This window comes from Phyllopteryx taeniolatus, chromosome 1, assembly GCF_024500385.1.
Source record: "Phyllopteryx taeniolatus isolate TA_2022b chromosome 1, UOR_Ptae_1.2, whole genome shotgun sequence".
NCBI classification, from domain to species: domain Eukaryota; kingdom Metazoa; phylum Chordata; class Actinopteri; order Syngnathiformes; family Syngnathidae; genus Phyllopteryx; species Phyllopteryx taeniolatus.
In genome coordinates this window covers 7622313-7649517 of record NC_084502.1, presented here as the reverse complement: position 1 = coordinate 7649517, position 27205 = coordinate 7622313, and the positions used below count along the sequence as shown (strand labels likewise).

Genomic DNA, 27205 nt, shown 5'->3' with positions numbered 1-27205 from the left:
TTATGCTTGCCACCTCAGATTCACCCCTGATTGAGCCTCTCATACAAATACCAGACCAAGAAAAGCTATTATTGCACTGTTTTAAAGGAAATTTCATCTCATTGTAATATTCACCAGTGCATGCAGTTCTAAAATCGAAATGAAAGGAAAATTAAACAGATATGACATATCAAGGTCTTCGTGCGAAGGTCATGGGAAGTAGAGCTGCATATAAATAGGCTATTCCTTTTTCTCAAGGCCTTTTGGCAGCTGCAATAAATCTGATAAATTAAGATATTTGAATATGTAACAAAATGGTAATTTTTCATTTATTCATCCTTCCATCCATTTTCTACCGCTTATCCGAGGTCGTGTCGCGGGGGCAGTAGCCTTAGCAGGGACGCCCAGACTTCCCTCTCCCCAGCCACTTCATCCAGCTCTTCCGGGGGGATCCCGAGGCGTCGGGCCAGCCGAAGGACGTAGTCTCTCCAGCGTCCCCGGGGTCGTCCCCGGGGTCGTCCCCGCGGTCTCCTCCGAAAATTGCTAATTTTCTTCACTTTTGATGCCATGAAGATATTGCAAACATTTTTTTTTTTTTTGTTACTAACCCCCCCTTTTAAAATCAATTGACTTATAGTTGAGCAAAAAGTTTTTTTTACTGGCTTCTGATTTGAAAACTAGTTAGCCAACATTTTGTCATAATGGCCCTCGGGGGGGAAATCCTAACTCCGACGTGGCCCGTGACAAAAATGAATTTGACACCCCTGGTTAAGCCCTATCCTTGCCTCTCAGGTAGCCCCCTCTATCTCCCCTCAAATGTAAGACAGATGGCTTCTGTGCGGACACACACACACACACACGTATGCACAAACACTAGGGTAGGTGGTCCGAAGCTATCGGCCTTATCCGCTTGGCCCGGCTGTGTTTCCAGACCCTCTCTGTCTGGGCTGTTTAAAATGAGATCTTACATCCATCATTTCCTCAGCTTCAATGGGCTACAAAGTCAGAGGCTGGCAAGGGCGATGCCTCTTCAGCCATCGTCCATCTGCCTCACCGCAGCACGCCGCCGCTCCGCCCTCTGCAATGAAACAGCCTCTATTATTACTACAGGAACTTCGCAGACGCTTGAACAGAAGGTGTGGATCTTGTCACTTACCTCTTCACTAAAAGGTACAAGGTGTCTCGGGCAATTCCTCCACATACCCCAGGAATCTATGTAAATTCTTTCCATTTTTGCACCCATGTCATCGTCCCTCTCAAACTCAATATGCAATATCCATCAATTCTTAATGTTTGAGGGACACACTCATTTCACAGGTCAATTAATTTGAATCACAGTGTGTCAATTTCATCTGAGTTCAAGCCGCTAGACGGACACCTTGTGAAAATCTCATTAACCTTCCCACTTCCCAATCTTTTCTCCTTACCAGCAGGCCAGAGCCACCAGTCTGTCATTTTGTAGCTTGTAACGCCACGATTTGGATCGAGTCAACTGACATTGACTTTCAGGTTTGAATGGCCGCTAGGCCGGCAGGAGAGTCATCTTAAAGTAAGGTGAATGGTTGTCAGCTGGGATAAGCTCCGGCTAAACACGAGCCTGAGCCAGATAAGTGACAAAAGAAAAAATGGGCGGAAGCACGATAAGTTGCAGGGTGGTTCACGTTTCACCATGTCCGCCCATCTCCTCCAGTTCTACCGTAGGGGTCCCTCCCCAAGGCATTCCCAGGCCTATGAGACATAGTCCTTCCAGCGTATCATCAGCAGACACCTCTTGATGTAGACGGATTCATTATTATTCATTCATTATAATTAATAAGGATTCTTTATGATTCTAACCCTATCTCAAAAGGCCTTACGAAGGAAGCAAACAACCCTTCATACTCACATTCACAGCTATGGATAATATCGTGTCTTCAGTGAACTCAACGTATGTTTTTTGCGATGTGGGAGGAAGCTGGAGTACCGAGAGAAAACCCACGCGAGTTCGAGGAGAACATGCAATTGCCACACAGGAGGGCCTTAGCTGAGATTCGAACCTTGGCCCCTTAAACCCCTTGACTACGTGGTGGACGTGCTCACTACTATGTCACCGTGCTGAGCACAACGGAAACTCCTTCTAATTTAAAAATCAGATATGATTTGGAGGAGGCACGGTAGGCACTTTTTGTCCCCTCCTACTGTCTCTTAAAGATGCTCTCTGGCCTCCTTAGCATTCAGCTCCTCACTGATTCTCCGTCAACATTTGAGATCAGACCGATACAGACGGAGGCCAATGGCCTGCGGCTCGACAATGAGGCTCGAGGTGGGAAAGAGACAGAATGACAGGCCTACACAGACGGACTGTGACTCTCCTTTCACCTTGAGGTAAGGCGTCCATCAAGCCATCTTTGACCTTAAACCATGTCTCTTGTCAGCAACACTCGGACGAACTGCACCATCAAAAAACTGGTCGTGTAGTTAACCCTTTGGAAGGTACTTTATGAGATACAGCCCTTTTTTTTTAGTGCATAGCAGTTTGGAATGTTAACTGCGCTGTACGGTTAATAAAGCTTTTATGAGGGTGACAGTTTGACCCTAGAATGAATTCATTCACTTTACTTTATTCCCTATGGGAACAACTGTTTTGAAATGAGAAGCCCAGCAGAGACCATACAAAGGTTCTTCAAGGATTATGCATAAATTGTAATGTTTCCGTAGAATCACTAAAACATGATAGCTTTCGCGCCAGTCCAATAGACTAATAGTGTTCTAATCACAATGTTAACAATTTACAGATAGCTACTAATAGTGTCTCATGTTCCACTTCATACCATGGTAAGAAATGATAATATCATCACCCCTGCTTCAGCTATTGATCTTCCATATTTTAATAGATGCCACTGTGAATTTAAAGTGGACTTTCATTATGCATAAGTGTAAGTAAAGTAATTGAATTAATTAGCTGTTAATCCAGCTACAACAGTTGCGTCAGTGTGTATTTCATTTGCACGAAAGCTATCATCTTCATAATGAAGTTCAAATTAATTTGCTCTCCCCTCCGTTATCTCAGCCTGACACTCTCCGCCGTGGTCTCAATTCCTTCGTTCTTTGCTCCTCTATGCGTGTGTGTGTCCTTCCAGTTACTCCCTTCCTCTCCACAGCAACATGCAATTAAGCTTTATCACAGCTGTGACACTGTAAAGTCAAGCTACAGACAAAAGATGGCAGGAATACATTGCTCTTCCTTCTTCCAATTATCGGGAATGCACTAACTGTGCTAATTCTATTCAGAATTTTATTTGTGCCATCTTATTTAATTAAAATCCTGCAAATTAGCCATTGTTCACTCGTTGCTGCAAGAGCAGAAAAGAATCAGCGAATTACAGCACAGAATTGTTTATTTTTTCCCCCCCTTCTCCAGCCTTGGTTACGAATTCAAATCTGGCGTGACGGATGAACTCGGGAAAATACAGTTGGTCTCTGTCCAAATGCTAAATAAATACTTAACCTGACTGTCACCATGTGTTATTTCAGTTTCAGTGATAGCTTCCGCAAGTGTGGAGCGCCATATTGCAACCACCTTTTATGGTAAAAGACAGAAAGCTCTTATTCTGAGATTGAAGGACATATCACACCAGGTCTGGCCACAATGCGCCCCAGTGGAATGTAGACAAAATCAAATCTGACAACAGTGATTAGGTAGTTTTCAAGGTATCGGGTACTCGTGAAGGCTGTCGATACCAGCCACTGATACTTAAGACAAAAAATACAATAAAATGGGGATACGCTGCAGGGGTTCGACACTTTGGCGAATCATCACGTGCATCAGAAAGAAAGAAAGGTGTTGTTCACAATTATCTGTCACTGTGTTTATCAAAATGTATGAATTAAAAATACTAGTGGTTTCGGTACTGGGTATCAGTCAGTATTGGTATTGGTCTGAAAGAAGTGATATTGAACATCCCTAAATATAAGTATAAATAATATATATATATAAATATAAATGAGCTCTCACAGCATGGAACAATTACTTAATTTTTATTTTTGAACAAACACGTGTGCTCTCACAAGTGGGTTTTCTACAAGGAGGCAACCAATCAGAGAAAAGCCGCGGTCTTAGCCAAATATGGATAAAGTGGATGCAAAACTGGGTCAAACAGAAGTAGCGGTCAGAGGGGCCTTTTTTGGACACTCGTATGACAAAACCAAGGTGTTTTTTTTTTTAAATGAAACTGAAACTTTTATACTAAGCCCATGATAGAGTCATTATATGGAGGTCTAGATAGCCAAAATACAGCACCTTTAACCTAAAATGTATGTTTTGTAAAATGGGAGGACAGTGATGTCGAGAAAAGCCAGGAAGAACGGGGATAACATGAAAACGCCACACAGGATGGCAGGAGACTGGATTAGGACCCACCACAACTGTGCCTCCATCCGCCCGGCTGGCCATTTGCTCACCGTTCTCCAAACCAATTGGCTGTCGCGATGTGATTTGTGGCTTGAAGTTCAAGTCAATTCAAGTTTATTTGTACAGCCCTTTAATCACGTAAGAGTCTCAAAGGGCTTCACAGGCCCACAGTTGGCAGTGATTAACAAATAACCTTTCACAAGTACAAATATTTTGGGGATTTTTTTCTCAAATGTTCTGCAGTAATAGCACATGGTATGGCGTTGACCAAAAAAAGTAAATCTCATGAAAATTGGTCGAGAAATGAGCAGGTTATGACTTATATTCTATTTCCATGCATTGCCTTTGATGGAAACGTTGCCCCTGCCAATATGGCTGCTATTTAGGCACGTTTCTTAGCCGGGCCGCTGTAGCGTGCTATCTTCATAGTTTGGCTTTACGACAGTATTTTCGCTTCAACTGTTTTACGGCATAGTGTGTCTCGCTGTTAGGCGCTCAACCTTAAGAGTAAACATACAGAGATCACTCATTTTCTTACAATTTAAATAATCCCACGTTGAGGTTTTCAAGCGAGGAGAAATGGATGTTGGAGAGCTCCTGAATTATCAGGTACGATTGAGACTCTTGTCCACACTCACCAATCTTTTTAATGAACTCTATGCTTGCGTGTGCCACTGCTAGCTTTTGTCTAGTCTCGTGTTTTCGGTTTACGTGTCTGCTTGAGTTCGTTAGTAGTAAATAGTTTAAAATGTCCTTCTGTAGCGCACGACGCGACAAAAGACCGTCTTTATATCTCACGTGTGTTTGCCAGGGATTAATGATCGTAGCCGAGGTGCTCGCTTAAAGTAGGCGAACGCTGCTCCTTTGACTTAATTCTGGCCATCATTGGTGTTCACTTGCGTTTTCGGCAGAAATGTTAACAATGAAGTTTGTCACCATAACCTTCCATTTATTTCTGGGTTGTCTGCTTGCTGGTCCTTCCTGATATACAGTGCAGTGAAAAGGCTTTGGCCCCCTTGTCAAATGTTTATATTTTTGCATAGTTTACCCTAGTTAATGTTTAAGATCATCAAATAAATGTCAATATCAGACAAATATAACCCAAGTGAACTTAAAAGGCTGTTTTTAAATGGTGATTTCATTTATTAAGCGCGAAAACAAAACTATTGAAAGTTACCTGGCCCTGTATGAAAAGGTTATGGCCCCCTACACCTAATAACTGGTAGGGCCATCCTCAGCAGCAGCAAATTGAAGTCAAGCGTTTTCTGTAACCGGCATGAGTCTTTCTCACATGTCCGTGAAGATATTTTGGCCCTCTCTTCCTTGGAGAATTGTTTGAATTCAGCAAAAACAGAGGGTTTTCAATCGGATTCAAGTCTGGACTTGGAGTCGACCACTCCAAGACCTTCATTTTGTTATTTTAAGCCATTTAAAAGTTGACTTGCTGGTGTGTTTTGGATCGGTATCCTGCGGCAGAACCCAAGTGCCCTGCAGCTTGAGGTCACAAACCTATGGCTGAACATTCGCCGTTGGGATTTTATGATAAAGAGCAGAATTCATGGTTCCGTCAATCACAGCAAGTTGTCCAGGTCCTGAAGGAGCAAAGTAGCCCAAGACCATCACACAACCACCACCATGTTTGTCTGTTGGTATGATGTTGTTTTTCTGAAATGCTGTGCTACATTTACGCCAGATGTAACGAGGCACACATCTTACAAAACGTTCAACTTTCATCTCGTCCGTCAGTCCAAAAGTCTTGGGAATCATTCAGATGTTTATTTAGAAAAGTACAACCCCAATTCCAATGAAGTTGGGACGTTGTGTTAAACATAAATAAAAATGGAATACAATGATTTGTAAATCATGTTCGACCCAGATTTAATGGAATACACTACAAAGACAAGATATTTAATCTTCAAACTGACAAACTTGATTGTTTTCAGCAAATAATCATTAACTTAGAATTGTATGGCTGCAACACGTTCCAAAAAAGCTGGGACAGGGTCATGTTTACCACTGTGTTACATCACCTTTTCTTTTAACAACATTCAATAAACGTTTGGGAATTGAGGACACTAATTGCTGAAGCTTTGGAGGTGGAATTCTTTCCCATTCTTGCTCGATGAACAGCTTCAGCTGTTCAACAGTCCGGGGTCTCCGTTGTCATATTTTACGCTTCATAATGCGACACACATTTTCAATGAAAAATACTTTGCTTGGATGGCAGCATATGTTTCCCCAAAACCTGTATGTACCTTTCAGCATTAATGGTGCCTTCGCAGATGTGGAAGTTACCCATGCAATTGGCACTAACACAGCCCCATACCATCACAGATGCTGGCTATTGAACTTTGCGTCCATAACAGTCCGGATGGTTCTTTTCCTCTTTGGGCCGGAGGACACGACGTCCACAATTTCCCAAAACAATTTGAAATGTGGACTCCGAACACTTTTTCACTTTGCATCAGTCCATCTTCGATGAACTCGGGCCCAGAGAAGCCGGCGGCGTTTCTGGGTGTTGTTGATAAATGGCTTTTGCTTTGCATAGTAGAGTTTCAAGTTGCACTTACGGCTGTAGCGCCGAACTGTATTTACTGACATTGGTTTTCTGAAGTGTTCCTGAGCCCATGTGGTGATATCCTTTACACATTGATGTCGGTTTTTGATGCAGTGCCGTCTGAGTGATCGAAGGTCACGGGCATTCAATGTTGGTTTTCGGCCTTGCCGCTTACATGCAGTTATTTCTCAAGATTCTCTGAACCTTTTGATGATATTATGGACCATAGGTGATGAATTCCCTAAATTCCTTGCAATTGTACGTTGATGAGCATTGTCCTTAAACTGTTCGACTATTTTCTCACGCACTTGTTCACAAAGAGGTGAACCTCGACACCTCTTTGCTTGTGAATGACTGAGCAATTCAGGGAAGCTCCTTTTCTACCCAATCATGACACCCACCTGTTCCCAATTAGCCTGTTCACCTGTGGGATGTTCCAAACAGGTGTTTGATGAGCATTCCTCAACTTTCTCCGTTTTTTTTGCCACCTGTCCCAGCTTTTTGGAACGTGTTGCAGCCATAAAATTCAAAGTTATTGATTATTTGCTAAAAATAATAACGTTTATCAGTTTGAACATTAAATACCTTCTCTTTGTAGTGTATTCAATGAAATCTAGGTTGAACATGATTTGCAAATCATTGTATTCGGTTTTTATTTCTGTTTAACACAACATCCCAACTTCATTTGAATTGGGGTTGTAAGATGAGCCTTTATGTTCTTTTTGTTCAGCAGTGGTTTTCGCCTTGGAGCTCTGCCATGGATGCCATTTTTGCCCAGTCTCTTCCTTATCATTAACACTGTCCTTAACTGAGGCAAGGGAGGCCTGCAGTTCTTTAGATGTTGTCCCGAGTTCCTTTTGTGGCCTCCTGGATGAGTCATTGCTGTTCTCTTGGGGTAATCTTTGTAGGCCGGACACTCCTGGGAAGGTTCACCAGTCACCACTGTTCCATGTTTTCTCCATGTGAGGATAATGGCTCTCCCTATGGTTCGCTGGAATCCTAAAGCTTTAGAAATGGCTTTTGTAAGGCTTTCCAGACTGATAGATGTTACTTACGTTATTTCTTGACTGTTCTGGAATTTCTTTGGATCGTGTCATTTTGTTGAAGCTTTTTAAAATCTTTTGACCGACTTGATTTTGTCGGGACAGATTCTGCTTAAGCGATTACTTGGTGGAACATGTCTGGAGGTAATCAGGCTTGGTCGCGATCAGTGAAAATTAACCCAAAATTGTGATTAGCCATAATGAATTAATGATTTAACAAGGGGGCAATTACTTTTCACACAGAGCAAGGTAACTTTGAATTATTATTTTTCCTAATAAATGAAATAATTTTAACAGCATTTGAAGTTCACTTGGGTTATATTTGTCTCATATTTACATTTGTTTGATTATCTTAATCATTAAATTGGGGAAACGGCAAAAATATAAGAATTTGAGAAGGGGCCCAATACTTTTTCTGTACATCAAGGTTTCATGGACGCCATGTATTGTTGCAGTTTTTTTTTTAAAGTAACAGATTATTTTATTTGTACCTCCAGTACTATTTTATAAAGATGCTAAAGGTGGTAGCATTCTTTTCATTTTTGTAAATAATGCTGATTCACATAGTATGCTCTCAATGTTAACTTCTCATCAATGTCATAAACACGTTGTCTCTCACCTTGCAGCCTGATAGAGGAGCAACACGTTCCAGAGAGGATGATGCAGGAGAGGAGGATCTGAGAAGTGCAAAGCATCAGAAGCTGATGAGTGGCAGACACAGAGATGGGACAGGAGCAGGAAATGAGGGCGGTGGTGACATGAAGGACAGTGGTGACTCGACTGTGGATCGTAAGAAGATCTTGGAGAAACTGATGGACCAGGATGAAGATGATCCTGAGGTAGATGGATTTATTTATACACAGTAGAACTGAAAACGTCAAATGCTCCTCAGGTTGTATAATTTGGAATTCTGTCCAGATGTTTAGGGAACATATGCCGCAAAAGACTGCATCATGAATGATGTCACACGAGACGTCAACGTACGTAGTAGACCTACATTTAGCGAGCAACAAAGGATTAGTGCCCAGCACTGGCTCAAACAAACACTTTTTCCATGAGATATTTACATGTTATTTCTTTTTCTTTAGTGAAATCATTTATTAAAATGCAAACTAGAAATACAAGAACCCTGTTTGATTTAATGTAATGATGTTGAATTGACTGTCATATAATTACATAATTTACATTCAAACCATTAAAATAACCACAGCCCAAGCACTTTCATAACTTAGCAAATAATGGGTTCACAACTTGTGAGGTGTTTATTTTGAGCTCTTTGGTTCATGTCCATCTGTGCAGCTTTGTCACAATGCAGTATTCTCCCTTAAAACACAATAGAGTTTCTGTTTATTTTGTTCCAAAATTAGTTTTTTGCACTTTCCTATGCATTTTCCTTTTTTCTGTTGCGGACTTCTGGATACCCGTCATCTAATGATGATTTTAAGGTATCCAGCCGGTTGTTTGTAGACGTCTGTCTCACAAGGGCAGCAGTAGCAGGCGCAAGTGAGTGTTGTGTGGGGCCTCAATGCATCTGGCATAATACTACAAAGCCTGCCTTCCTTATTATGTCTGAGCCAGGTGAATTTGTCCAGCCACTGCGGATCAAATCCATTGGCTCTGTGTTTTGGGGAAACTCTGAAAAGATTACGATAACTTTCTCTTTTCCTTTTGTTCTTGTCCAGTTAGGGGTCGTGTGGTGATATCATGTGGTGATATCCGTTACACATTGTCGGTTTTTGACGCAGTGCCGCCTGAGGGATCGAAGGTCACGGGCATTCAATGTTGGTTTTCGGCCTTGCCGCTGACATGCAGTGATTTCTCCAGATTCTCTGAACCTTTTGATGATATTATGGACCGTCGATGATGAAATCCCTAAATTCCTTGGAATCTTACGTTGAGGAACATTGTCCTTAAACTGTTGAACTATTTTCTCACGCACTTGTTCACAAAGAGGTGAACCTCGCCCCATCTTTGCTTGTGAATGACTGAGCAAATCAGGGAAGCACCTTTTATACCCAATTATGGCACCCACCTGTTCCCAATTAGCCTGTTCACCTGTGGGATGTTCCAAACAGGTGTTTGATGAGCATTCCTCAACTTTCTCCGTCTTTTTTGCCACCTGTCCCAGCTTTTTTGGAACGTGTTGCAGCCATAAAATTCTAAGTTAATGATTATTTGCTAAAAACAATAAAGTTGATCAGTTTGAACATTAAATATATTGTCTTCTGTTTTTATTTGTTTAACACGACGTCCCAACTTCATTGGAATTGGGGTTGTAACTTATTTTTTTTACTTGGCTGAAGCTGTCCTACAAATGTAAAGATTACGAGTGACAAGGTTAGCGAAGAGCTACCTGAGGTTTTGTGGGATTTGTGGTGATGATGGTTTCCCCTTCCAAGTTTTTGTGATTTTTTTTTGTTTGTTTTTTTTTTTTTTTATATATAATTTTTTAATTTATATATATTTTTTTCATTTATTTTTTATTTTTTTCTCTCTGCACATTTTTCAGGTATCCTTTGGCTGCTTTTCCGAATTGTACAACCTTTGGGGCATTCAAATTTGGAGGTCCCACTGTATTATTCTATTGAAAAAAAAACCTGTTCCTTTATGTCGGATTATATGAAATATTAATATATATACCCGTACAGTGTGTGTGTGTGTGTGTGTGTGTATATATATATATATATATATATATATATATATATTCTAACCTGTCATTATGTGCCCACCATGGCAAAGGCTTTGAAGCCATCAGGAGGCTAGATGCGTTCCCTTTTTCCAGTAAAATCCCCCAGATAGTGCAGAAACTCTGACTCCTCTCACGTAATTAGGGTGTCTTTGTGCTATATCCATGTGTCGCCTTGACAAAAGGCTTCTTCTTTTTTCCCCTTTATCTTTCCCCTCCTGCTACTTTCCTCTTGTATCAAAAAGGCAGAGCCGGTGGATGAGAGCTCAGTGAAAAAAATGATCCTGACCTTTGAGAAACGATCCTACAAAAATCAGGAACTCAGGATTAAGTTCCCCGACAATCCAGAAAAGTAAGCCCATCCTTTTCAGTTGGCCCTTTTGTCAGCCAACTTTAATTGTTGTTAATGGTAACACAAAAAACACTTTTTCTAACATCTCATTCTATCCCTCGATTCAGGTTCATGGAGTCAGAACTGGATCTGAACGACATTATCCAGGAAATGCATGTGATTGCTACCATGCCGGAGCTTTATCACCTGCTCGTGGAGCTCAACTCTGTTCACTCGCTGATGGGCCTTCTCAGTCATGAAAACACTGATATCCTTTCTGTGATACAGTATCCAGTTATTTTGTTCCTTACAGTCTTTTGACGCATGTCTGTGTTCCAAAGTTTTCCTGGAATCTAGATCAAAAGTTCAAATTAGTCCTATCTTTTATTTATTTACTTATTTATTTTATTTTTTTAAATCTCAAACACATATACAGGTACATTGTATCCTTGTCCTCATTAGGTTTAAGGGTGAGCTGGAGCTTAGCTGATTTTGGCCGAGAGGTGAGGTACACCCTGGACTAATTCCCAACCAATTGCAGGACACGTGTAGACTAACAACCATTCACACCAATGGGCAATTTTATGTCATCAATAAACGTCACGTTTTTGAAATGTGGTAGACGCATCACGCGAGCATGGCGAGAACATGTGAACACCACACAGGAAAGCCTGAACCAAGACTCGGCCCTAGAACCTCAGAACTGTGAGGCAGCCATACTAACCACTCTTTCACTGTGCTGCAAGAGCTATTGGAAAATTAAATTGAAAAGCCATTGTGAATGGCTGTCTCAGCACTCATAGAATCAATATAAAATGGGAATGACTGCATCAACTCAGACCCAGCTCTGTTGTCCTTAACCTGATCTACATGTTGCCATAGCAGTGGTGGACCTCCTCCAAGAGCTGACTGACATTGACACACTCAATGAGAGTGAGGAGGGTGCCGAGGTTCTCATAGATGCTCTGGTAAGTGAGTTCAGCATCAAAGCACCACTTTGTGGAGTCAGTACTTCTGGCCTCTGGCGTGCAAAACTAGGCACAGATGTTGGTTTTGTCAGTTGGTCATTTAGGGGCTTGGCTAGGGAGAAGGGGCTGCTGACTTCTTTTTTGGGTTGTCAAGGCAAAAGTTTTCTTATTATTGAATTAAACAAAAAATTTAGATCACAATTTTTTAAATGACAAAAAAAAAAAAAAAAAAGATTTTTATGTAGAAAGGCATGGTGGTGTCTTTGGCTGCTTGGAAGCTGTTTGGCCCCAAACTAAAGAAACTGAAACAACACACTTGAGTGTCTCAGCAGGGCAACAACAGTTGTCCACGTTGGGCCAATTAAAAGATATGCAAATTGGTGTTGTGTCTCGAGGAAAGGGTTGCAAATCAACTGATTTTTTTTATCTGTGTTTTTGCATATGTGCACACATTTACTACTGGAATGACTAGCTAGAAATTGGTTAAAGTAACACTACAGTGATTCCCCCATCACTGATCGATATAGATGTAGTATATTTTGTTGGTTGGCTGGTTATTACCAGGAACCAGATTAGAATAAATAATGGGGAAAAAATGCAGTGTCCCACTTCTCCGTTTATCTTCCTTAGCCAGGTCTGGACAGATGGGGCAGCATTCATTTCAAGCAGGAATTCCCCGATTTACTTGTTTTGGGCCACTTCCTTCAGTTTCCCTGTGAGGACACTGATGTGCTCCCAGGCTAACTGCAAGAGCTAGTCCCTCCAGCATGCCCAAAGTTCGCCCCAATTACTCCTCGTGTTTGGACATGACCGAAACACCTCACCAGGGTGTTGTCAATCTGTGCTATAGCGTGTATGCTACTTAAGCAGCATAGAGTTCCTTACACAGTCTCTAAACGTGAGCCCAATACCTTATGTAGAGAACTAATTTATGCCATTTGCATTGATGCCCCACCGCCACAAAGCAGTAAGTTTCTGGTAAAGTATATTGCTAAAGGTTAGCATGTTTATGTCAAGTAGTAGTAGTATTTAAACGGCATGCTGCTGCCTGTATAGGGAAAAAATGAAAACTTCAAATTAGAAAATACAGTGGATTACATTAACAACAGAGATTTGAGGAACTTTATTGCTCAGTGACTGTTTTTTTGTCAAGGTCTTTGTCTCAAAAGTGTTCTCTGTCAATTGCCTGTTGTCATACTAGAGCGGCTCCAACTACCGGAGACAAATTCCTTGTGTGTTTTTTGGACATACTTGGCAAATAAAGATGATTCTGATTCTGAGGAATGCTGTTTCTGTCACTTATTGATAAGGTCAGCACACAGCACGGCTCTGTTTATTTTAGTTCTAGAATTTTCTAGACGAATGTCTGTGGAACTCAACTTTACCACTTAATGTAAACGTTGAACCTTGTATATTTCACTGGCCAGAGCTTGTGATCAAAGAGTAAAATCTTAGAGCAGCCTTGTGCATAGTACAGTAGACCAGTACTGCGAGCTCATCACTCAAAATGCTGCACTGATACATCTGTTGCTAATGCTCCATCTTTCACCCATATGTAGATAAAACCGCGAGATACTGTATTTCGTTAAACGCCTGCACTTAATGTAGAGCTTCACTCCCAGCAGGCAGGCCACAATCTGCCCTTTTCTGACTGAGAACTATGGCCTCAGATTTGGATATGCTGCAAACAGGTTCTCTCGTAGTTTCTCTGGTCTGATGTGGCTGACAAGACTACATCACCCAAAAATAGCTGGGATGACAGGCCTCCCAAACTGCTTGTTTGTGGTTATGAATTGGCTTGATGTCATATTGTTTGACAGTAATGCGGGTTGCTTTTCAACACTCCAAAGGGAATAACAATGACATAAAAATGCAGTCCATTTACTGGGCAATGGAGCGATATAAACTCCGCTCCTTTTTACAGCATCCTTTAGGCGAGACTTTTTCAGGACAGCAAGGGTTGGTTGGACCCATTTGTCTCTTCACTTGCTGCAATACCTCAAACTCCTCTGTCCTTGTTGCTAGAAGGCCAGGTGGTACCCTTGATAAGATGAATCAAAAAAGATCCCCGACTGTCCCTGGAGGCTCATAAATCAGTGTGGACTCTCTGTCTCCTTTATGTGCAATTGCACTTTTATCCAGCCAGACTGCACTCTGTGAGCTTTGTTTGATTATCAGTCTCCAATCTTGACTGATAACACTTCTGCACATTTTCACAAGTTCTGACCTGAGTTATCTTCTGTCAAATATGTCCATGAAAATGTACAACTTGTATTTGATTTCACTAGTTCTATGTACCGTAATTTCTCGTGTATAATGCGTACCCATGTATAATACCCACCCCCAAAGTTGCCCTCAAAATTCTGGAAAACAATTTTACCTATGTATAATGCATTTTTACAATGCATGATTTTGTTTCTACCCATATGATCAAAACATGAAGTATTATCTGTATTTTGTCTGTTTTTTTTAAAGATTCAGAAGTAAAGAACTTTATTTGAACACGTAACACTTTCTTTTTATTTACTTGCACTTATTTTGAAATTCACAGCCCTACTTTTATTTCGTAAATGAGAAAACACACAGTTGTGCTCATATGTTTGATTACCAAGGCATAATTTGTAAGATGGGTACAATTCTTTAAAGAAAACATGAAGGGCCAGGCGAAACACATTTAATTAGATTTTAATGGGATTCAAATTAGACTGTCAAGCATTTTAGAAAAGCATTATTAAACAAAACATAACCATAAAGAAATTAATGATGGTTGTTGTTCAGTCATCAGTCGTATTAAAACAAATACAAATAAATTCACAAATTGTGCCAGGTATGCAAACTTATGAGCACAACTGTACATATATGCAGTCCTACGTACCCCTGTCATATTGGAATGAAAGTGTAGGCCTGTTTCATAACTTCTAGGTGGCGGTGGCATATTAGAATGAAAGTATACACCTCCGTCATAAACTCTAGGTGGCCGTGGCATATTGGAATGAAAGTGTACACCTTTCTCATAACCTCTAGGTGGCGATGGCATATTGGAATAAAGTATACAGCTTTTTTATAACCTCTAGATGGCGGCATACATTTATAAAATGTGTAAAGTTTTCCATTTTCTCATATACCCATGTATAATGCACACTATTGCCTTTTGGCAATTTTTTCGGGTGGGAAAAAAGCGCATTATACAAGAGAAATTACGGTATTCTATGTGTCCAGTGTTTCATTTAGCAAAATATAACGTTAAGAATTAACATTCTGTGACATCCAGAGAAAAAAAAAAAACACATAAACGGTAACGTTTTGTTTGATTCGTGTTTACGATCATGTTCAAAATGATAATTTTTTTTTTTGTAAGCATGCATCCACACAGAAATATTCTCACCTTAGACATTTGAATGAAGTAATGGTAGTGAATGTTACTTAGTTAAATATTGAGCTCTTGACCAAAACTCCTTTTCTGTGTGTAGTTGGAGGGCCAGGTGGTCGCATTACTGGTCCAGAATATGGAGCGACTGGATGAGCAGGTTAAAGAGGAAGCTGATGGTGTCTTCAACACACTGGGTGAGGATTGTTTTATTTACAAGAAACTGTGCCTTTTTCGCATCACTTTAAAAAAAAAAAAAAAATAGAAGATAGTCTCAAATGCTACACCCATAAGCAGGACTTCTTGCCAAATGCTGCACGGCCTTCTGTTTGTTCAGCTTTCAAGTGAATTTTCTTCATAAAGCATAAATGAAATAGGATTAATCCATCGTAGATGAGAATTTATATTTTGGCTAATCGCCTGTTTTGATGCCAGTTGTCTTTTAATGATTTAAATATTTTTTGATGAATGTACTGTTTCCTGTGTGCAAGCAAATTCTCCAGTGTGGCTTGTATTTGAATTGCTTCCCCTCCCTCTGCTGGCGTTTTAGGGTAATTATTTTCTTAAATTTTAAGCCTCTTGTTGTGATAGGTAGATGGGATGTAATTGGATAGGACTCCATCTGTTTCAGTCTGTTAAAAACAATGCATTTCTCAGCATTTTTTAGGTGCAATTAAGTGATTAATTAGATCAATTAATTACAGATCATAATTAATCACTCATTTTTGTAATCGCTTGACAGCACTTATATGTATGTTTCGGATGACTCCACAGATTTTATATATATATATATATATATATCCCCCCCCCCCGATGCTAATATATTTTTAACTGTATGATTTCTATGCGACACCCATGACAAAACTACGTGACCTGAAGGTCGGTATGGGCCATCACATACTTTGCCAAGTCCTTGTCTGCTTTTAGCCTGGCATGACTCAAAACTTTTCTGCCTCTCAGCTCTTTTTGCTTCGAATGACTCCACTGAGATGATTCTTTTCTTTGCCTCCAGATTGAGGCCGAGTCATCGGAGAGCTGTTGAGGTGTGTGACTGTGTGTGTGTTTGGCTGCAGATGCGTGTCAGGGGAGCAGCGCCTTTGTGTAGTCTATTCAACTGTGTGCCTCTGTTTGCGCGCCTGTGTTATGGAGGGAGCTCTCCGAGCTTCAATAAGCCTTTTGTCTGCTCTCTGCTCTGAGCCTGCTGTCCTCCAGGAGACTGCCTGTCTGCTCCGTTTGAATCCCTGATAAAGGCCTCTGCCTCGCTTCGCTTTGCCTGGCTCAGTTACCAGCAGCCCCTTCTCCCTAGTTCTTTCCTCCATTGTATTTTCCCTTTGTCTCAACTCTTTTCATGTATCCCTAATTTTCTGCATTGTTTGTTTATTTTGCTCTCATTTCTTCATTCACCATATTCTCGGTCTGCTCGTGTCCCACACTCCCATAGCTTTCCACCCTTCATCATTTTCCCACCCTCCCTTCTGTTCTACCGCTGCCTCAATTCGCCTCCCTTCCTCTCCTCGTTTCATTCGTTTGTATTCCCTTCCCTCATCACAATTCCACATTAGCACTCTGTCTGTCCCCTTCTGTGGCACTCCACTCTGATGAACACATCATGTGGCAGAAGATGCTTTCTAATCAGTCTAAGAGGGAACAGGGACCAAACCTAGACAAACCTTTCGATATCAACACAAACCGTTGTATGCCTTAATTATTATCCCTCAAAACTGTGTCTCATAACGTTTCGCTGAGAGCTTTTATTGAATATTGAATTTGTGGCACATAGAGGAGGAAATACATCATCCTAATACTGCCACACACTTGTTGCCACTGGCTGCAACAGAGGAGAGACTATCATTTTTGACAGGCCGAGACAGATGTGAGTTATGTATAGGATGGATGTTTCTTTTGACACAGCTTGTCTCCACATTGTGAGTGTGATACCTCAAGACAGGCAGAAAAAAAATTGCTGCATACCACACTGTGAGCAGTTCATCTGTGACGTTTTTTATGAGGTAGCAGTAGGCAAGAAGTCCGGGCTGATGCTGGATATTATAGCATCAGTAGCAGCACTTTACCTTGATGCGGTTATTTGACATCTCGTTGAACGAATCGGCTGTCTGTGACAAGCAATTTTTGGATTTTGATGTTTCCTATGGTATTTTTGTCCCTCAGCCATTGTAGAAAATATGGCGGAGTTTAGACCAGGCCTTTGCACAGAAGCAGCTCAGCAGGGACTTATGCAATGGCTGCTCAAGAGAATTAAGGTAAGAAGCCCATTCTTCTTCAGTCACTGCAAACTTCCAGTCAAAGTCAAGCTATTTTAGATTAAGTAACAAACGTGGGGCCATATTTGTGTTTGTATGTCCAACCAAATTTTGACAAATGGCAGTTCGTGCTATCATCTGTATACGCTTTCACTAAAGGCTATCGATGGGTTTTGTTCTGAACCAGCCTACGTGAAGTTATGTCACACAACACAACATAAACAAACTCAGGATGACTGCAGATAATGTGCGGTACGTGGAGAATGACCTAAGATCATGACGCTGTACCATTTTTAATTCTGGGCGATTTGTTTCGAGGCATGAGGAACGATTCCATTATGACTCAAACTTTGAAAATAGAAAAGAATCATCTATCTGTGCGTTTTTTTTTTTTTTTTTTTTTTAAATCCAGATTTGCACCAAAATGGTAACAGGTGCCCAAACTTTTTTGCCCCAAGATCTACTTTTCAAGCAGCCAACCTCCCGCGATTTACCTTTTTTTTTGGGGGGGGGGGGGGGGGGGGGGGGGGTGGGGGCGCGACCATGTCTCCGGTTTGAGAGCGCGGAGTGCTACCAGTGAGCTAAAATTCTGGGCTGCCGACACAGCTCAGCACCAATGTATATTGCTGTACCTTGCATCACCGCATGAGCCAATCTTGCACAACACAAGATAATTAACAATGCAAATTTATTTGTCATTACCTGAGTTTACTCCGATGACTTGCACTGAAGTGAATCAGCCAGGGATGCGTAGTCAGTGTCTTATTTTCCATGCACAGTCCACATTTCCGTTCATTGGTAATGCGATGGCAGACTGGCACATGAGGCATACGCATTTCGAAAATGTCATCGGGAAAAAATACTCCTCGTCCCATTCCGTATGAAAGTGGTAAGTTTTTCTCTTCTTACTTGGTCCAGCTCCCCCACTCATTTTGATACCCTTTCTTAAGTTTAAGAGAAAACACAGAGAGATAAAAATTTGGAGGTAACTCACTGACTAGCTTGTTCGTTTTGACACACTTGGCGCCGTTGTTTGCGCATCTGCAGTTACCTTTTAGCAGCGTTGTTTGCGCATGTGCGTGACCTAAGTGTCAGAAAAATTCAGATATCAGCGATTATATATGTATATCAATCAAGCAACGGGATGGAGGATAGGTTGATGTCTTTTTTTTTTTTTTTTTTTTTTATGTCATGCGATCTACCAATACTACCAGTCGACCGCGATCGACGCATTGAGCACCCCTGATCCAGCACAATCAGTTATGGGACGCTGGTTGTCCTCAAAATGTCCCCTCAGAAATAATACAAATAATAATCTATCCAATTCCAAGTTTTTCCAGGTTTTACTGATGATATATCAGTTTTATCAAACATCATAATCGCTTTAGTGCAACTTGGCCATATTCTAAGCAAAAGTCTGGTCTCGCTCATTGACAAAGACAATTCGATTGTTTTTAAGTCCTGTTAATGTTGCACTGAAATGAAAAGCTGTATCAAGTGAGAGCTAATGGAAGTTGTCTCACTGTTTCCTGTTAGGCAAAGATGCCTTTTGATGCTAACAAGCTGTACTGCAGTGAAATTCTTGCCATCTTGTTGCAAAACAATGACAGTAAGTTTGTCAAAGTGAGTCACGTGGCTTACGAATGATGTTCCACAGCTCCTTGTCTCTTTTTAATTACCTCTCCCAACGAAGTCTCACTGCAGATGCCCTTTTCAAAATTCCTCCATGTTTTCCCTTTTTGTCATTTTGTCCCATCACTTCTTAATTATATTTGCTTCACCACTTTTCTATTAATCTCTCCAGCTCATTTAATTTCATTATTAATTTTCTCTCTCTCCATTGTCTATTGTGTTTTCCTTTTTATTTCTCCCTTTAACTTGTAAAGTCTCAGGTATCAAGGCAATGAAGATTTCTCATTAATAGTACAAGGATATACAGTCATTTCATATTTCACCATGAGTATCCTTATTCTCCTTTTGGTTCTTCATGTATTAATTTAAGAAGGAGAAAGCCTTGTCAGTGGCAATTAAGGGCCTCCATTTAAAAACTGTAATGCATTTTCTTTTTCTTCTCTCACCAATTTTTCATTCTGTCTTCCACAGACACGAGAGAACTCTTGGGGGAGCTGGATGGCATTGATGTGTTACTGCAGCAACTATCTGTATGACTCTTTTGGAGATGGTTGTTTGTCCTTTGCATTCATAACCCATCATCCTTTTTATACTTTGAGAACACAAATGTCAGGAATTTCTTGGACAATATTGTCCCCAGACCTCAAGTTTAATACATTCACAACAATCTGATGCTATTCGGTCAATAAGTGTGCACTAATGTGCAATGCCCCGTTTCCGCAGTATCGTACTTATTCTGCTCGTCACGACTCTTTTTGCTATTGGTGCTTTTCCATTGGCCCGACCATGTACTAGAACGAGTCAGCTGGGGTTACAAGCATGTCATCAGCACCCCAAACCGTGCGGCCGATGGAAAGCAGAGCTCGTTTCTCATTTGTCGCATTAGTTTATGCCACATAATTTTAATACACAACAAGAAATCTGTCTTCTCTTTAGTAAAATTTCTTTCCTTCCATTGGCCAACAGCCTTATTCTGAAATAAATAGAGATGACCATATTTCTCCTTTCCTGTGGCCGTGTTGAACCGGTACTGTGTGATGTGAAAGAAAAAGCACAAGACTAGTGAAAAGACATATTGCAAATAATACACTTTTGATGCAGATTAGTGCACTAATATTTTCCATGGCTCTTGTTACTTCCCTTTTAGGTGTTTAAACGTCACAATCCGTCCACAGCTGAGGAGCAGGAGATGATGGAGAATCTATTCGATGCACTGTGTTCCTGCCTAATGCTGCCAGCCAATCGGGACCGTTTCCTCAAGGGGGAGGGTCTTCAGCTAATGAATCTCATGCTTCGGTGAGAGTGAATGTTTGAACAACTGAAGCTTTTCATCAAAAGCGGCAACCACCACCACTTCGTTTATGGCCAGCTGCAAATGTTTAGTTGAGCTTTCAATAATATGTGACACGATGAAAGATGACAAAACAAATACAGACTTGAAGTCTGCACACTTTTTCTGTGCTTTTAGTCAACTAAGTATACATACAAAGACGCATAGCTCATGACTGGATGGAATATGTCATCACTGGAATGCAAAACGTTTGACAAGAATTGTCTACAAAGATAACAAGAAGGAAAAGGACAGAAAGACCATTTATTTGGAATGTTGTGGAGCGCTCTTTTAGAAAATGTGCAAAAATGCCTTTGTAAGTGTTTATTTCTGCCAAATTAGTGATGATGAATGTATGACGACACCTACGACTTTTCAAAGATTTTTAAGACACTGTGTAATTCTTGTGAAGTGTTCACGCTTTGCCACTTAATTGCATCCATTTTTGACAGCGTATCTTTTGAAATTAGGGCCAGTGACGTTTTAATCCCTGGCAGTTAAAGGAAAATAGTAAAATAGGTTGGTATGTAGCTGGTCAAGCTCTCTAATGGGAGGGTTAATTTAACCTTTCACATCAGCTGACTACTACTCTTGTGTGTTGGAGACTCAAAGTCAATTTCGGGGTCATAACTATATTGTTGTTGACACCCGGGGGTTTTAAGTCAAGTGTCTAGCAAGTGAATAGGCTACTTCCCCATTGGAAAGTGTGCTTTATATTGCTCCATCCGTGGCCTCTGCAACCATCCATCATACCTAATGTTTCTGTCTGGAGAACCATACTCAACTACCTGAAATATGTCCCCCTACTCTAGGATAAATGCTGTCATCTGTCATTTGTGGCAACGCAGGAAGACAAACAGCTACATTTCCTATGCCGAGGCATGCACTAAAAAGAGAAACTGTTAGCACTCATATCTTGCTGCTATTATGATAATATACAATGGTGTGAAAAAGTGTTTGACCCCTCCATCATTTTTATTATTTTGCATGTTTGTCAGACTTAAATGTTTCCCATCATCAACCAAATTTAAATATTAGTCAAAGACAACACGAGTAAACACAAAATGCAGTTTTTAAATGTTTTTTTTATTATTAAGGGAGAAAGAAAATCCAAACCTACATGGCCTTGGGTGAAAATGTGATTGCCCCCAAAGCCTAATAACTGGTTGGGCCACACTTAGCAGCAACAACTGCAATCAAGCATTTGTGATAACTTGCAATGAGTTTCTTACAGCGCTGTGGAGGAGTTCTGGCTCTCGCATCTTTGCAGAATTGTTGTAATTCAGCCATATTGGAGGGTTATCAAGCATGAACTGCCTTTCTACTCAGACCACCGAGTATTTTCCCCAAAGTCTTGGGGATCATCAAGATGTCTTTTGGCGAAATTGAGACGAGCTTTAAGGTTCTTTTTGCTCAGCAGTGGTTTTTGTCTTGGACCTCTGCCATGCTGGCCATTTTTGCTCAGTCTCTTTCTCATGGTGGCGTCATGAACACTGACCTTAACTGAGGCAAGCGAGGCCTGCAGTTCTTTGGATTTTGTTGTGGGGTATTTTGTGACCTCTTGGATGAGTCATCGCTGCGCTCTTGGGGTAATTTTGGTTGGCTGGCAACTCCTGGGAAGGTTCACCACTGTTCAATGTTTTCGCCATTTGTGGATGATGGCTCCCACTGTGGTTTTCTGGCATCCTAAAGCTTTATCACCTTTTCCACACTGATAGATCTCAGTTACTTTCTTTCTCATTTGTTCCTGATTTTCGGCATGATGTCTAGCTTTTAAGGGTCTTCTGGTCTACTTCACTTTGTCAGACAGGTCCTATTTACCATAACTTCCGAATCTTTGAAAAAACAGACAAAATACAGATAATACTTCATAGAAAGTATGTAGAAACAAAATCATGCATTGTAAAAATGCATTTTACATAGGTATAAGGGTTTTCCAGAATTTTGAGGTAAACTTTGGGGGTGCGTATTATACATGGGTTCGCATTATACACGAGAAATTGCGGGAAATGATTTCTTGATTGAGAACAGTGGTGACAGTATCAGGCCTGGGTGTGACTGGAAAAATTGAACTCAGTTATGATAAAAACCACAGTTATGTTTTAACGGGCGGATGGGTGCAATCACTTTCTCACAAAGGGCCATTTTTTTCCTCCCTCAATAATAAAAAACATTTAAAAACTGCATTTTGTGTTTACCCGTGTTGTCTTTGACTAATAATTATTATTTTTTGATGGGAAACGTTGACGTTTGACAAACATGCAAAAAAACAACAAAAAAAGAAATCAGGAAGGGGGCAAACAGTTTCTCATAACACGTTTTTGTTTACCGTAATTTATTTTGGGAACTATAAAATTCTTTGTCATTCAACTTCTTTTCATAATTGACTGAAACATATTTATACCACGACAAAATATGTGCTGGTATTTTTAAGGCTGGATTTCAACAAGGCAACAACCTTCTGTTACATTTGCTGGTAATAGTGCTGTTGATGACATCTTGCTTTTTCTGTGTTTAATGCAGGGAAAAGAAAATGTCTCGGACCAGCTCTCTCAAAGTTCTGGACCATGGGATGATAGGACCAGAGGGAGGAGACAACTGCCATAAGTTTGTGGACATCCTCGGTTTGCGAACCATCTTTCCACTTTTCATGAAAACACCTAAGAAGATGAGGACCTCGGGCGCTTCTGAGAAAGATCATGAAGGTCAGTCACTTATTACAACAAGATCATGTTTCGTGGGCTTTGTTTCTCGACAAATTTAGCAGACCGCTGCAAAGATGTCGCATGACTACTTGTCGAAGTTTCATCTATGAGCCAGCGGGCAAGGGTTTTCAAATTGGGGCAAATGAGCCTCGCCTCAGAACTAAAACAGCTGGCTTCACCTTTTAATACCTGCTGATTTTCCAGAGGCTATATTCTCCGTACCAGCTTTGCCTTTAATATAACTAACGTTTTAGCATAGCAGGATTCAAAATATTTGTACTTCTTCATTTTTCTCAAGCTGCTTCACCTCTCCCTCCCCACTGCGCCCAGGTTTGCCAGTGAAGATTAGAGAGCAATCCCAGAAGAAGCTGAATCGTAATATTTCCTCCACATATGAGTTTGTATGTTTGGGATCACAAGCAGATCCTATCTTTTTCCAAAACCTTCCCAATTCTGGCCTCATCAATTCATGAAAGTTGTCTATGTACCTTTTGGACTTTTGGACTCGAACAAATGGCACCGTCTTCCAAGTTTTTTCATTTTCAGATGCAAATAGGCAGAAATAAAAGCTGAGATGTTGGTCTCTTGTCTTATATTCATCTTTTGATTTCACAGCCAAGCATTTTCATTTTCAATATCTTTTCAATGCATGCATTTTTCTGACTTTCATGCAGCTGACGTTGGATTAATTCCCACACATACTGTATGCACTGTGACTGACTGGCAACCAGTCCGGGGTGTCATCGGCCTTTTTCTCCAAATCCCCTGGGATGCCCTTCAGCTCCTGCCGTGACTCTGAACAGAATATGCTGTATAGAAAATGGATGGCTGGAATTCTCAATGTTCAGTTATAACGAACACATTCATGCTGCTACAGTTTAAAACCTGAGCAAGAACGGTTTCAAACAACTGGATTGTTTTTCCACTTTGATGTAAAGTGCATTGCATATTGAATTGTCATCCGACCATCCATTGATTGAGAGAATCATCTATACGGTTTATCCTGTGCACGGTTGCCTGTCCAGGCTGACATATGTCACACGTGAACAGATCACTTCTCCATGATAATGTGAATCAATAAAAGGATTTCATGTAATAAGTTGCATGTCAAAACATAATGCCTGAACCCTCTTACCGTTTGAGTTTTATTGGGAATGTTCGGAATCAAGTTTCTCCATAGTAACAACCCTGTAGATTAATGAATTAACTACTTCAGTCGAAGGTAATTAGGATGTCGCTCTCGTCTTTCTTTCCTTCTTACACATATTACTACAGCTTCCTCCATCATAAACCTTAGTGCAAGATTGATCCCCATGAAATCCTTTCTCTAATGACAAAGTGCAAACGAACAGGAATTAGCGCACAGACCGGCATAATTAATAGACATTGTTAAATGAATTGCAGCGTTCTTTATGAATGTGCCTTTCCAGGCTCACATCACTAGTGGTCATAGTCTTTCGTTCTTAGTGAAACGAGAAGAGGATAGAAAAGTCTGGCAGCCGGGTTGTTATATTTCGATGGCTAATGGTCAACAAGTAAACAAGTCATTTACAGTTGGAGGTTTAGCACTCACAGCTCTTGTCATTGAAAAGTTGCTTTAGTGTTCCTCCCTCACACCTTTTGAGAGCAGCAAATGATTCCGTCCTCACCCTTTCCTCTTGTGAATGCAACAACAGAGCAAGCTCTTTCTTAAATAGGCAACAGCCTTCACATTACAGAAAACCAACTCATTTATTTTGTGGTTTCTACTTATGGAACTCTGGAATCAGATGGTAGGAAGACATTTGATTTCGGTCACATTTACTACTGACAAAGAAACTATACAGGGATTTTGATTCTTACTATCCCTTTTAGTTTATCACTTGTATCTCATCTTTGATAATAGCCAGTATACCGATTTGTTAAACTGCGATGCGGGGGGAAAAAAAGCAGAAGAAGCAGCAAACGCAAAAGATTAAGACATTATCTGGACTCGATCGTGAATCTTTTGTTACATATCTCTGTTGAGCGCTTACAATCAGTCGAGCCTGTCACTGTCCCTTTGGTATTGATAGCATTTTGAATGATGCAAGACTATCCGTGGTGTCAAAGCTTTGATGCTGCCTAATCCTATTACGGTCGTATATTTAACACAAAGAAGGATTTGCTGAAAATCCCTCTGTAAAGACACATCTAATTACGTTTGTGCCTTTTTCCAATAAAAACTGATCATATTTCATGTCGATAATCTCATTCTCTAATAATGGAATAGACCCTCACATTTGCTTGTAAAAGAAAGGTTTTATATATACAGTACATAGTTTTGAAAGCCTTGATAATATTTCTGTTCTCTTCTACATTTATTGCTGAGCTTGCAGGGTGTGTGTTTGGTATTATGGCCTCCCACATCCCAAAAACATGCATGGTAGGTTCATTGAAGACTCTAACTTACCTGTAGGTGTGAATGTAAGTGCGAGTGGTTGTTTGTTTCTATGTGCCTTGTGATTGGCTGGCGACCAGTTCAGGGTGTGCCCCGCCTTTCGCCCGAAGATAGTTGCGATAGGCTCCAGCACGCCCGCGACCCTTGTGAGGATACGTGGCTCAGAAAATGGATGGATGGATGGATGAATGGATGAATGGGTATGTATACATACTTCGACTTCGGCTGATTACTCTTCCCCAGGCCACAAATATTCTTGGTCTCATTTGTGTCTGCCAGCGAAGTATTACTACCTCCAGTTCAGAACTTCACTGTGCGCTCTGCTGCTGCGCAATTAAAACAGACCTCTTGAGATGTTTTGCATGCAGGTTAAAGTCGGAATGAAAATGGACTTACTTACACTCTTGTGAGTGTGATTGACAAGCTTTGAAAGTAGTTATTAATGGGGAAAAAAAAAAAAAGTCAGCGGAAATGTCCTGATAGTGATTGTCATTAAAGGAATGTTAGTGGTAGAAGACAAGCAATTATTTTTTTTAATGACGTCCCACCAGGGAAAGCCCGAGGCAGAAAGCTGGGGGATACTTTGGATTCATTGTCATCTGCCCATCACTGACGTGTCCGCCTTTTCACAGAACCCAGCACAGTGCAATGCAGCCCTAACTGCATATTCCCACGCTGTCACGGCATCTTGTCGTGGGTGTTAAACTTCACAAAAAGATGAAAAAATTCTTGCTCAATTGTTCGCATGTGAATGTTATGGCGATGCAATTCCGTCTGATGGACCCAATTTTTAAGGTCAGAAATATCCATTAATCCCTTCTCTACCGTTTATCCTCACAAGGGTCGCAGGTGTGCTGCAGCATATCCAAGAGGTGGGGTACACCTTGAAGTGGTGGCGAGCCAATCACAGGGGACATGTAGACAAACAACCATTCACATTCACATCTACTGATTGATCAATTTATCGTCACTGTTCATTGTGCTAATATCTGAGTCGTCGTTGCGACGCGGTAAAATGTATATTTGTTCAACATCAAGTGGTGTTACTTTGATGTACCCACCTATCCGCCTCCCTCTCTTCTGTGCAAAGCACGTAAATGAGGTATTGATCATACGCTTGTCTCGGGACAGATTAGGAAACTGTTTTACTCAGCCTTGCCCTTAGCTTGTACCCTTAATGCTCTCCACCTCTGCCGATTTCAGAGGGGTCACCGCGTCGTTTCAAACTTTCTGCCGTCTATGATCAATAGCATTCTGTTCAGGGTTTGAAGGTGACCACAACAATTACTGCTCATCATAAAAACATTTTTTTTTTTTTACTCGAAATGACAGTTGACCAACTAGTGATGATTCAAAGGATTTCCCCAGGATTTTTTACTGATATGAAACTAAGTATATTTCAGAAGTTTGAAATAATGTTTCTCTGCTCTTTTGGATGTCCCATTTCCCAATTGGACAGACACCCCTGGACCAGTCATATATACTGCAACAATACTCTAAAAGCAGAACATCTTTCCTGCGTGTCACCCCCCCCAGA

At 40.8% G+C, this 27205-nt stretch overlaps 1 protein-coding gene across 1 annotated transcript in view; it reads left to right on the top strand.

The window, feature by feature from the left end:
* Window positions 1-4832: 4832 nt before the first annotated feature.
* ctnnbl1 (catenin, beta like 1) overlaps window positions 4833-27205 on the top strand; it is a 38533-nt gene continuing 16160 nt past the window's right edge. Inside the window, exons 1-11 of the mRNA XM_061768102.1 lie at window positions 4833-4978; window positions 8596-8808; window positions 10901-11007; window positions 11115-11256; window positions 11859-11954; window positions 15425-15518; window positions 17491-17582; window positions 19119-19191; window positions 19686-19744; window positions 20362-20510; window positions 23068-23249. Of these exons, the coding sequence (XP_061624086.1) occupies window positions 4949-4978; window positions 8596-8808; window positions 10901-11007; window positions 11115-11256; window positions 11859-11954; window positions 15425-15518; window positions 17491-17582; window positions 19119-19191; window positions 19686-19744; window positions 20362-20510; window positions 23068-23249 (1237 nt within the window). The 5' untranslated portion in view covers window positions 4833-4948. The remainder of the gene's footprint in view (window positions 4979-8595; window positions 8809-10900; window positions 11008-11114; window positions 11257-11858; window positions 11955-15424; window positions 15519-17490; window positions 17583-19118; window positions 19192-19685; window positions 19745-20361; window positions 20511-23067; window positions 23250-27205) is intronic.